Here is a 12,511-nt window from a genome sequence, read left to right as displayed (position 1 = left end):
GGGGCTGGGCACTCAGTCCAGGTGTGGGCGGCAGGAACCCACCCTCTTGGGCCGTCACAGCTGCGGTCAGGAGCGGGAGCCCAGAGTTGAACTCGGGCCCTGTACTTGTGTGTACCCAGGCTGCTCCGCTTCAGATCCAGCTCCCTGCTGCTGGCCTAGGAGAACCAGCAGAAGATGGGCCAGGTGCTTGGGCCCCTGCACCCATGTGGGAGACCCAGAAGAAGCTCCTGGCTTGAGCCTTGCCCAACCCTGACTATTGTAGCCATTTGGGGGAGTGAACCAGCAGATAGAAGATCTCTCTCTCTCTCTTTCTCTCTCTCTCTCTTCTCTAACTCTTTCAAATAAATAAATGTTTAAAAATCCTTTCTACATTAAGAAAGGTGTGCAGATCTGAGCTCCTGCGTCTTGTGTTCCTTCGAGCACTGTGGGTATCGGGGCCGTGCACCTGTGTGAGTTCCCTGAGGGGCGGGAGGGAGCAGCTGCCCGTCTCGCCGTGGCGGAACGAGCTTGCGAGGCCTAAGCGATCTTGCCGTGACGTCTGGCGATGCCATTTCCACCCTGACTCATCAACAGCTTTTGTCACACCGTGGCTCCATCAGGAGTCTTGGTTCGCTGTGGACGCCGTGGAAGCAGGGCCGGGAAGCTGGCTGGTCTTCCTGATGGGAACTGCCCTGCTCCGGAAAAGCCGCAGGAGGAGAACTGCAGTTCAGCATCCCCACTGACAGGCACCTGGGCTCTCTCGCCCAGCCCACAGCCCGCAGGGGACAGGGGAGAACCCCCAGGGCTCAGCACTGGGTTAAGTGACGACTCCCAGACCCCCGCCTGGCCTCGTGCTGCAGAGACAGCCTGTGCCTGACCAAGGACTTGAGGAAACAGCGCTTGGTTGATGAGTAGCATTCGCTGCCTCTGGCTGCCCGGGTCTCCCCCGGCCAGTCCCACAAATGCATGGAGAGGGGGAGGGGGAGGGGGCCCAGTGGGACCTCGTCCGTGACTCCCACTGGACGCACACGTGTGGAATGGGTAACTTTTACCAAAGCTCCCAAGGTCCCTGCTCCCCACCTCATCACTTTATGACTTATTTATTTATTTAAAGTAGAGTTAGAGAGAGAGAGAGAGAGAGAGATCTTCCATCTACTAGCTCACTCTCCAATTGACGGTAATGACCAGGCTGTGCCAGGCTGAAGCCAGGATCCAAGAACTCCATTCAGGTCTCCCACATGCGTGCAGGAGCCCAAGCACTTGGGCCATCTTCCACTGCTTTCCCAGTCCATTAGCGATGGACTGGATTAGAAGTGGAGCAGCCGGGACTCGAACCGGCACTCACCTGGGATGCTGGCCTCCCAGGCAGCGGCTTGGCCCACAGTGCTGGCCCCGACTCACCACTCCCAACACGGCCTCCCGTGTGCAGAGCCACTTGTCCAAGCACTAGTTGGTCCGTGCATCCTGCCCATGGGAAGCACAAGACCCTTCCACGGTGGCTCTTACGTGCGTGCCCTGTCGCTGCCACCCGCTCTCCATCTCTGCCATCTCTCCCCTGCTGCCACCTTTGCCACTGCTCCCCAGGCCTCGCACCGCCCACACAACGCACGGGCTGGTTTCCATGTGATTGGCCTTGCGAAATTCTGCGCATTCTCTCTGAGCACGCCACCTTCCCTTGCTGTCCTGATCCTGGTCTCTTGGTCTCTGTGTCGGTATTCCTGCATTAACCCCGTCTCTGCCGAGCACTGACTCAGCAGCTGTGTGTGCCAAGAGCTGACGAATGGACGCTGTTGCTCTTCCCGAGAAACCACGCGGCCTCGGGGGAGAGGCGCACACACAGGCAGACGCATTCCAGGCGGTGTAGGAACTGGAGTTGCCCCGTCTATGGCTCCCTTCATCAACTGCAGCATCCGGGTATCCACCATGGCCAAGGAGTGCCCGGTCATGTGTGAGCGGATGGGTGCGTGGAGGTGCGAGAGCATGGGGAGACGACATGGCCACCCTCCTTTCCACCCAGGGCTCCCCAAACGCCAGTGTCCTAGGAGGCCGTAGAAGCTTCTGCGAACGAACAACTTTCCGCTTGTTTCCACAGCTCCTTTTCCTTCGACCACACTACCTTGCTCCTCATCCCGTTTTGAAATTACTTACTTCTGTATCTTCATTGATTTGAAAGGCAGAGGCATTTTTTTTCTTTTCTTCTTCTTCTTCTTTTTTTTTTTTTACAGGCAGAGTGGACAGTGAGAGACAGAGAGAAAGTCTTCCTTTTTGCCGTTGGTTCACCCTCCAATGGCCGCCGCGGCCAGCGCACTGAGACCGGCGCACCGCGCTGATCCGATGTCAGGAGCCAGGTGCTTCTCCTGGTCTCCCATGGGGTGCAGGGCCCAAGCACTTGGGCCATCCTCCACTGCATTCCCGGCCACAGCAGAGAGCTGGCCTGGAAGAGGGGCAACCGGGACAGAATCCGGCGCCCCTACCGGGACTAGAACCTGGTGGGCCGGCGCTGCAAGGCGGAGGATTAGCCTATTGAGCGGCGGCGCCGGCCTGCAGAGGCATTCAGACAAAGCTCACGCCTGCGGGGTCACTCCCCAAATGCCCACAACAGCCGGGGCCGGCCCAGGCCAAGGCCAGGAGTCAGGAGCTCAACCCAGGTCTCCACCATGGGTGGCGGGGACCCGAGCTCCTGTGCCGTCAGCTGTGGCCTCCCAGGGTGTGCGTGAGCAGGAAGCTGGACTCGGGCAGGTCAGGGCCACCAGGCACTCAGACGGGATGCAGGGCCCACGTGGCACGGAACCCCGGTGCCTCACGCTCACCCCGCTCCACTCTGCTAGTAGCTGTGCGCTGACCACACTGGACGTGGGAGAAGGGTGACTGCGACATAAAGCCATGCTTAGCAGCACCCTAACCAGGACAGACCCGCGCTTTCCCGTGGGTGGGTGTGCGTGGAAATGGTGACGGTGTGGCGAGAGAAGACGGACCGTGGGCAGGTGGGGAGCGGCGCCCTGGGCCAGGCGGTCCATCCTTTCCCAGAGTTCCCCGACACGGGTTCACCTTCGCAGTGTGGGGCGACTCGTCAGAAATCACCTGTAGAAATCAGCACCCGAAGACAGTTCTGAGCTGTGAAGCTGACATCTTGGCAAAGGTGGGACAAGGAGCCTTGTGAGTGTGTGTGAGAGTGTGTGGAAGTGTGTCGGTGTGTGTGAGTGTGTGTGAGTGTGAAAATATGAGTGTGCATGTGTGTATAAATGTGTGTGAGTGTGTGTGAGTGTGAATGTGTATGTGAGAGAGTGAATGTGTATGTGAGTGTGTGAGTATGTGTATGTGAGCGTGTGAATGTATGAGTGTGTGTGAGTGTGAATGGGTATGTGAGAGAGTGAATGTATGTGTGAGAGTGTGTGAGTGTGTGTGAAAGTGTGTGGAAGTGTGTCAGTGTGTGTATGAGTATGTGTATATGAATATGTGTGGGTGAAAATGTATGAGTGTGTGTGAGTGTGTATGTAAATGTGTGAGTGTGTGAGTGTGAAATTGTGTGTGAGAGTGAAATTGTGTGTGAGTGTATGTGTGTGTTAGTGTGTATATGACTGTGAGTGACTGAGTGTGTGAGTGTATGAGTAAGGGTGTGTGAGAATGTGTGTGTATGAATGTGTGTTACTGTGTTTATATGAGTGTGTATGAGTGAGTGTGACTGTGAGAGTGTGAATGTGTTGAGTACACGTGTGTGTATGAGTGCATGTGAGTGTGTATATATGAGTGTGGATGAGTGTGTGAAAGTGTGAATGTGTGTGAGTGTGTATTAGTGTGTATATATGAGTGTGTATGAGTGTGTGTGAGAATGTGTGTGTATGAGTGTGTATGAATGTGTTAGTGTGTATATTTGAGTGTGTACGTGTGTGAGTGTGCAAGTGTGTGAGAGTGTGAATGTGTATGTGAGTGTGTGTATGTGTGAGTCTGTGTTCTGAAGATGACCGACACAGATTCGTTACTTATTTTGGCTGCGATTCTGTGCGTTTCCCCAGGGGAGTTTCTGACTGTCACAGGTTCGCGTGACCGGAGCAAACCTTCTGGTGGGCTGGGTTGCTGTTGTCCGCAGAGGTAGCCAAGAGGAGGAAATGGCCTTCCCAGGGCTTCTGGCCTGGTGCAGCGGTAGCTCAAGTGGACAGGGCCCTGGTGGGAAACCGTGGGAGTGGGGCCTGGCCCTGACTGAGCCCCCGGGTCCTGGCATTGCTGCACCTGCTGCTGCTGTGAGCTCTCTTCTTTGCCTCTGTCCCTCGGGCTTCCGTGGCCGTGCCTTTTGCTCGCTGTCCCTGTTGGGCCATCCTGGCGACCTCTGTGGTGGCCAGCCCAACCTGACGTTGCTGGAACTGTGGCGACCTCAGCACCCATCGTCCTGCATCGTGGGAACATCTAGAGCCTTCCGGCTCTCCCACCAAGACCTCCCGGAGCAGAGCCCTGTGGACAGACCCAGGTCATTGTGACAGTGCTGGCCAGAAGTGTCCCCAGCTATCTTCCAAGGAGGGGCCGTGACCAGAGCAACCTGGGAACATCACTGGTCCCTCTCTGGGCCACTTGACCACACTCTTGTCAGCTGAGACCACGTGGTGATAGGGATGGGTGGGAGTGTGTAGCGGGTGGCAGCGGCAGGTAGAAATGACTTTTTAATTTGTTTATTTTTATGTGTTTGAAAGGCAGAGAAAGAGAGAAAGAGAGAGAGAGAACACGAGTGCTCTTCCATCCACTGGCAGGACTCGAATCCAGGCACTCTGATCTAGGATGTGGGTTTCCTAAGCTGCAGCTTAGCCTTCTGAGCCACAGCACCCGCCCCTCAGCCTTTTCACCAAATCACGTCACACGTGTGCGGACAACACGCATGTGGAGGGGCCAGCCACAGGGCCCTCTGTGAACACTGCAGGGCCTTCTACCTCCCCGGGGGCAGTGCCCGGGGCTCTACTTGGTTCCAGAAATTAGTCCATTATGGAAACGTGTCCCCGTTCCCCTAGCCTGCTTCCTCCCCGCCTTAAATTCAGTGGATGTGCATAGGGAGACAGAATCTGGTAAAGATACCGAACTTGTGATTGGTGGTCAAGAGTTTCAGGAAACCTGAGGGTGTAGGGCTTGGAGGAAGCTGAGGGTGTGGACCCAGGAGGCGCAGCGCTGCAGAGCCCCCAGCCCCACCCTGCCCAATCCCCAAGCCCCCGGGGACTCCAGGGACCCTGAGCTCTCTGACCCCCTAAAGGCACTGCGGCCCCCCAGCGACCCCAGCGCTCTGGTCTCTGCAGCTGCGTCGTCCGCTCTGCACGTGCACCTGTCTGTCCCCTGCTGCCGAGAACTAAAGAAAGGGCGTGAGGTAGGGAGCTGGGACCAGGGCTCCCACACAAAACTGTCCACCTGCCACCAAGGCTGGGCCTGTGCGTCTCAGGGCCAGGGATCTGCAAAACGTTGGTGGGAAAACGGAATCAAAACACCAGTCTGTTTTGCTGGAAAAACAAACACCGTGACATCCATGCATAGTCTTTGCATCAGATGCATCCGGTGTGACCGATTTATTTATTATTTATTTATTTATTTGAGAGGCAGAGTCACAGAGAGAGGGAGAGGCAGAGAGAGAGGTCTTCCATCCACTGGTGCATCCCCAAATGGCTGCAACGGCCAGAGCTGTGCTGATCCCAAGCCAGGAGCCAGGAGCTTCTTCCGAGTCTCCCACGTGGGTGCAGGGGCCCAAGGACTTGGGCCATCTTCTACTGCTTTCCCAGGCCATAGCAGAGAGCTGGATGGGAGGTGATGCGGCCGGGTGCCCATGTGTGTGCCGGCACTGGGGGCGGAGGCTTCCCCCCAGCACCAGCCCCTGGGCGACCTTCCTGAAGGCCTCTTTTGGAAGCACAGACGTCAGAAATGCCTGCACCAGGTACATGTACCTGCAGTCCACTCTTTCACCGGCGTGTTTGGTGTTTTTAGGTGGGGGAGGGGAGCGAGTGACCAGCCCAGTTGCCCAGCCTTGGTGGAGGAGACCAGAGATGTGGCATTTCCCAGGCCTCAGGGAAGGGAGAAGTCCTACAAGGTGACCTCCACCTTCTCCAGGAGACCCGGGCTGTGCTCAGCCTGCACCCAGCCCCAGTCTCCTCCAGGGCTCCTGGGAGACACCTGTGGCTGAGCTGCCAGCGCCACCCACCCACCAGCAGCTCTGGTTCTACTGTTGTGGGGGCGGGGCTTTCAGAACCTAGCCCCTCCCACCCCTGATTGTGACACAGGAAGAACTGAGGGGTGACCTAGCACAGCAGGGCCTGACTTCCATGGTGGGCAGAAGGCTAAAGGATCCTAATGTCTACAGCACCCATATGGCAGGGAAGGATGGGGAGGAGCCCAGAGGCAGGAGGGAGCCTGACTCATCAGCTCTCTGGGACTCAGTTTGTTTATCTGAAAAATGGGGCAAGGGAGGCGCTAGGGGGACATGAAATACAAGGGCACCTGTGTTCTGGCAGTGTGATTGGTTCTCCTTAATCCCTCCCTTCTCCACAGTTCCATCCAGTTCACCCATGTGGGTGTCCAGGGACCAACAGCTGGGCCATCTTCAACGGCTTTCCCAGGCCACAAGCAGGGAGCTGGATTGGAAGTGGAGCTGCTGGGTATGAACTGGCGCTGCACCACGAGGCCAGCCCCACACCACACAGTGTCTTAACCAATGCACCAGACGCCCACCCCCAGCCACCCTGCCCTGAAAGGGTTGGCAATGGCACCAGTGGGTCCCGTGAGAAAGGTAGCACCTGCAGGAGTCCCCACCCTCGTGGGGGTCCCACCGGGCTCCAAGCACCTCTGTGGAACAAGCCGTGCCTTCACTGGGTCTGGGACGAGAGGGCGGGCTTCAAGCCGCCCCCCGGAAGCCAGCCCGGGTCTGTGGCGAGCAGGGAGCTGAGCGGAAGGCGGCTGCCCAGGCGGTGTGCCGGGACAGATGGCGGCTCCCTCGGCAGCGCCAGCACCGTGTCTTCCCACAGCTGGGAAATCAAAGCAGCGCCCAGCGCATCAATGGGCCGCCTTGACAGGCAGGCAAATGTGCCTACAGTGCTCACACGCTGGATCTGAGGGCCGCTTTATGTCTGCATCCACAGGGCAGGGTGCGGGGGGCTCCCCAGATCTCCGAGTGGGGACACGTGACTGGCCCTTGGCCACCTCACTTCTGGATCGGCAGGCTCTGCTTGGAGCCACTGGGATTATTATCATTATTATTATTATTTTTACTTAGAGCGAGACCTCGCCCATGTGCTGGTTCACTCCCCTATACGCCTGCAGTGACCTCTGGCTGAGAGACCAAAGCTTAGAGCTCAACCTGGGTCTCCCACATGGTAACAGGGACCCAGTTACTTGAGCCGTCACCGCCGCCTTCCAGCGTCATATCAGTAGGAAGCTGTGCTCAAGAGCTGGAGCCAGAGATGAAGCTCAAGTTCTCCTGTGCCGGCGATGGTGTCTTAACCACCAAGCCAGAGGAGCCAGGGAAGGGGCAATTGGAGGGAGGGAGTGGCAGAGCCGCTCATGGCTATCTGGTGGGGAGACCCGGCATCCTAGCATGGCCGGGACAGTTCTGTTTCTGATGGATGAACCGTCCCGAAGTGCATCACACTTGTAGTCCAGACTTCTTGCTTTGATGTGCAATTGTTGGTGGACTCGCAGCCCGGCTGTGGTGAGCCTCACAGCTTGGTGTTCATTAATGCTTGAAGTTCTTACGGGATCTTTGCCGGGGACGCTCAGTGTGGATGTTCTCTGTGCACTTGGAAACCCGAGGAGTATGGCGGGGCAGATGGGGGGTGGGGGCTGCATATCTGGGATTGCACAGAAGTGGCCATCTGGGCTGCCTTCCCGGGGACAGTCCTGGTTCCGTGTCGCCCAGCTGTAATTATTAATAGTGTCCCCTTTCTCCCTGCCAAGCGGCCTGGTTTATTTTTAAGGATCATGTCACCCCGCCACCTGACGCGTCGCCGTCAGCAGCAACCTTGGAGAAAACGCCTCCCATCTGCTGGGAGTCCGTCCTCTGTGACGGACGTGTGGCAGCCACCACCTCAGAAACAGGGGTGAGGCGCCCAGCCAGCCCGAGGCCCCGCTGGGTGGACTTGTTGGGTTTCCCCTCCGTTTTGGTTTGGTTTTGAGCAGTGTGCATGTTGAGCATTTCGGCAAACGTGAAGCATGTGTGTGTGTGCCCTAATGGTGACCCGTTGGAAGCCATCTTGTTCTCGACAGAATGTAAGGCTTGAAAGGACACGTGAGACCTGCGTCCTGTTATTTTCACTTGGCTGGCTTCTAGCGACGTCTCCTCTCTGCACAGACTCGCACAAAGGAGGGGGCATGTGTCCCACAGCCCTGTAATTAAAGCGTCATCGCCAGTTGTTTATGACTCTCGGGTGTCACGGTGAGATCACTTAAGTTGCGTTACCAAAACCAAGGACGGGGGCTGGTGTTGTGGTGGGGTGGGGGTAAGCCACTGCCTGTGATGCCACCAGCATCCTATTTGAGCTCTGACTTGAGTCCCGGCTGCTCCACTTCTGGTCCAGCTCCCTGCTGATGTACCTGGGAAAGGCAGCAGAGGATGGACCAAGTGCCTGGACCCCTGCCACCCAACTGGGAGACCAGGATGGAGTTCCTGGCTTCTGGCTTCAGCATGGACCAGCCCTGGTTGTTGCAATCATTTTTGGGAGTGAACCAGTTGGTAGAATGAAATCTTACTCCCTCTCTCTCTCCCTCCCCATTTTTTCTGTAACTTCCTTTCAAATGCATCTTGAAATACCCCAGCAGTGTAATAGGTTGCCCGTGAGGGAAACATCACCTTTGCCTTCTAGCACTTGTTTTTCTCATTCCTTATTTCCTTTTCGATGACACATTCTTTGGGTGTGAGCTCAATTTAAACCTTGAGTTGTAACCTGCGGGACCACTGACCAGGAAATAGCCCTGCACCTGTCTCAGCTAACAGAAGCCAGTTGGCCCTGCAGCTCCCTGGTGTCACTACTGCAGCTCTTCATGTGATGGGAAGCAAATCAAAGTCCAAGTTCCTCCTGCTGTCCTTGTGCCTTCCACAGCAACTCGCAGAGGGTGGCATTGAAGGCAGATGGAGTCGTCATAGTAATTTGTAAAGCCAGAAATTAAAGTACACCCCAAACCACCATGTCCTTCGAGTTCCAATAGTGTTTGCACGGTGACAGCACCGGCAAAAGTCGTATTCACAGCGCTCTGGATCCCTCGGTTCACGTGGATGGCAGAGACAGCTACAGTTTTCCAAGGAACTGGTGATTGACCCGAGGTTGCTAGGAAGGGCTCTCTTGGGGGAGGGACCATTGCCACCATGGGAGCCTCCAACTGTTTTCAGCTCCTGGGCCCTGGGAACCAGGTTCCTAGGAGTGTCTCCCTGCAGAATGGCCCAAAAGTTGGAGCTTTTCAGACAACATGTGTACCATGGTTGGAGCATTCTAGGCTGCATGGCCCCAGCGGGAGGTGAGCATCCCGGAAGCTTGGGCCCGGGGTCAGCCGAGGAGCTTGGGCTGTCTGGACACTGGGAGTCCCAGACCTGGGCGAGAGAGGCTTGAGGCTCTTCTCTGACACTTTCCAAACAGCTCTGGGAATGCAGCCTGTCTTTGCACCAAGGGTGGGCTCTTCTGCCTGCCTTGAGCCAGCCGGGAGGGCCCCAAGCAGGGTGCTGCTGCCATCGCCCTGCCCGGCCTTTGCCGGCTCCTTCACTGCTTCATGCTGGGAGAAGAGTTTGCTCTATACCCTGTTAGGTGACAGGAGCTGCTGTAGGCTCAGGACCTGCAATCCCCCTCTTTCTCTTCCCCTTCCAGCCCCTCCCCCTCTGCCTGTGTAGACAACCACACAACAGCTGTACAAAAATCTGACTCAGGATCCTCCGAACACACCCGAGGGCCTGGACACCGCTGACAGTTCCTTCTGGAATCTTCTGGAACCTTCCGTATGGCTGAGGCTCCTGCTGTGTTTGCCTGCAGGCGCCCGGCACCAAAGCTGTGCAAGTTTACTTCCTTCTGTAAGCGAGATTACCAGCTGACAGTGTTCCAAAGTCACAGAGACCTTGAGCCCTCTGCCCCTGGATCCCCAGCTCCCTGTGGTGCCCTGCCGCAATCTTCTGGAAGATTCTCCACCAACCTGCTTGGCTTTCAAGACAGTCTGGTCAGTCGAGGACTGTAGCTCACCCCCTGGACGAGACTGCTTTGCTTTGGGTCTGTAGGCTCTGTCCTGTAGGCGCTCCTGCATGTGTGTGTCTTAATTGGCCGTGGCCCAAACACTCAGGGGACTTGTGGTCATAACCTGGCAGCTCCCTTGCCCGAGTGGCCGGCCAGCTGGTCAGGGCGTGGTCGGCAAGCTCACAACCGGCCTTTCTTCCCTTAAATAATGGGGCCACTGCTTGGGGAGTAGCAGGTGAACCTGCCTCCTCCATCAGAGTGCCCAGTCTCAATCCCACGTCTCTGCTAAGGATCCACACCTGGGCAGGCAGCGGGTGATGGCTCAGGTGTCTGGAGACCAGCCTGGTCCACATTTGACAGGCTTTTGGTGAGTGAACCAACAGAAGATCTCTCTCTCTCTCACTCACTCGCTCTGCCATTCCAATAAATAAATCTTTTTTAAAAGCCACACGCGTGTTACTCGTTGTGTCCGGAGTTCTTTTCTATCTGCAACAGAGCTCATGTTATTTATTTATTTATTTATTTATTTATTTATTATCCACTTCTTTTGTGGAAGTCGCGCCTCCTCATTTCACTTTCTGGGAAATTCGCCTGTTGGTCAAGGCCAGGGTAGAGAGCAGGATAAATATTTGTAGGTGGTTTAGAAGGAGAGAGTGAGGCACGGGTCGCCGGCCATTCAGGGGACGGCATTTTAACCGCCTTTGAGAACTTTTTGAAGTCGTTAACCAGAGCCATGCGGCGGTGGATTGACTGCTTCGCGTTTCAGATCCGGGGCTAGGGGGCATGTTTGTGTGTGTGTGTGTGCGGTGTGTGCGTAAGTGCGCGCGTGGGGGTCCGTGTGTGCACGAGTGTGTGGTGCGCACGGTGTGCGTGCGTCCCTGTACTGGGGGAAGGGGAGTAGCGAAGGCGCAGGCGAGCAGGGAAAACTTGGAATCGCGGCTTCCCGGGCCGGGCACTTCGCGCCACCTCCCCGCAGACCATGCGCCCAAACTTCGGCTGTGCTGGCTCACCTCCGGAGGGTTCGCGGCGGGCCGCCGGGGAGCCCCGCGCCTGGCCTGCGCAGGCACTGGAGAGGGGCGCGGGGCCGGGCCGGGCCTCACCTGCCGGGCCGTCCCCGCCCGTGGGCGCGCAGCGGGCGCCGCCTCCGCCTCCGGAGCTAGGTCCCCGGGGGCCTGTGCGCAGGGGCGGGGACGGCCCCGGGGCACCCGGCGCAGCAGCAGCAGCCGCCGCCGCGGCGTCAGGCCTGGAATGCAGCTTCCCTGGGCGCGGGAGCCTGTTCGGGGTGGGGTTTCGCCCCGTCCCCTCCTCCCCCAGCCCGGGCCGGCTTCCAGCGCTTTCCGGGAGCATTCGGGACTGCGCCGCTCGGGTTGCAAGGAGGCGCGCGGATCCTGCGCCGCCGCGCGCGGGCCAGGGACAATGGCAGAGCCCGAGAGCCGGGGCGGCGAGCCGCGCCCTCCTCGCTGGGCGCACCGCGCGCCGCCTGCGCCGCAGGGTGAGTGGCCGGCGCGTTCCGGGGCGCAGCGCCCTGGCTGTGGCTGTGCCGTGCCGCCGGGGCGCCCGCGCCTCCCGCGCCTCCCGGGCCGGGGCTTGGCGGCGGCTGTGCGTTCCGCGGAGCGGGCGGAGCGCCGGGGGTCTCCGGGGCTTGACTTTTCCTCCGGCGCCAGCGGCGGGGGTGGCGCGGTTGGCGCCTGGGGAAGTGGTCGGTGAGGACCTGTATCTCTGCCCCCAGACGACTCCACATCCATCGGGCAGCAGGCGTGGCACCATGTTCTCGCGAGCCCCAGCCCTGGGGAGCAGGGAGCTTTGCCACCAGGCGAGGTCGCCGCGTCCAGGGCGGGTTTTGTGCTATCTGTGGGTCCTCTGTGTGATGGACAGAACCCTGCCCGTGACTTGGGGCTGTCTTTGAAAAGTTGGGAGTTGTTTGGGGCCACTTCTGGTAGGTGGTTTCTCCTTTCCTCTGCGTTATTATTGGTCGTCTGGGCTTCCCGGGGGGATTTCCAACAGCTTTGTGTTGTGCCCAGGACATTTAGCCAGTGGGGCTCCCAGGGCGGGCGCGGGACTCCTCCAGGGTCCATGATGCGGCCCCCGCCCCCGCCCTGAGTCAGCAGCATCAGAAACCACCCCAGGTTCATCCAGGGGACAGCGGGGAACAAAAGGCGGTGGGGGTGCGTGCTCGGGTGCTGGGCTGTGCGTGGGAGCAGGGGCTGTGCACAGGGGAAGAGAGGGGTGTGTGTGTGTGTGTGTGTGTGTAAGATGGGAAGGGAAGTGAGCCGTGAGTCACCCACACTGCAAATGCAGACAGAAGCCAGACACACCCGCGCCAGCGAGGGAGGGGTCAGCCTGTGTGTCCAGAGCAGGGCACTCCG

General features: G+C 58.2%; 1 protein-coding gene across 1 annotated transcript in view; it reads right to left on the bottom strand.

Moving 5' to 3' along the window:
• LOC133773519 (microtubule-associated protein 6-like) overlaps positions 1-11,912 on the bottom strand; it is a 94,716-nt gene extending 82,804 nt beyond the window's left edge. The window contains exon 1 of the mRNA XM_062210826.1: positions 11,156-11,912. Within this exon, the coding sequence (XP_062066810.1) occupies positions 11,156-11,912 (757 nt within the window). The remainder of the gene's footprint in view (positions 1-11,155) is intronic.
• Between the last annotated feature and the right edge of the window lie 599 nt (positions 11,913-12,511).

Source organism: Lepus europaeus, chromosome 14 (genome assembly GCF_033115175.1).
Source record: "Lepus europaeus isolate LE1 chromosome 14, mLepTim1.pri, whole genome shotgun sequence".
Taxonomy (NCBI): domain Eukaryota; kingdom Metazoa; phylum Chordata; class Mammalia; order Lagomorpha; family Leporidae; genus Lepus; species Lepus europaeus.
This window is presented reverse-complemented; position numbering and strand designations above follow the sequence as displayed.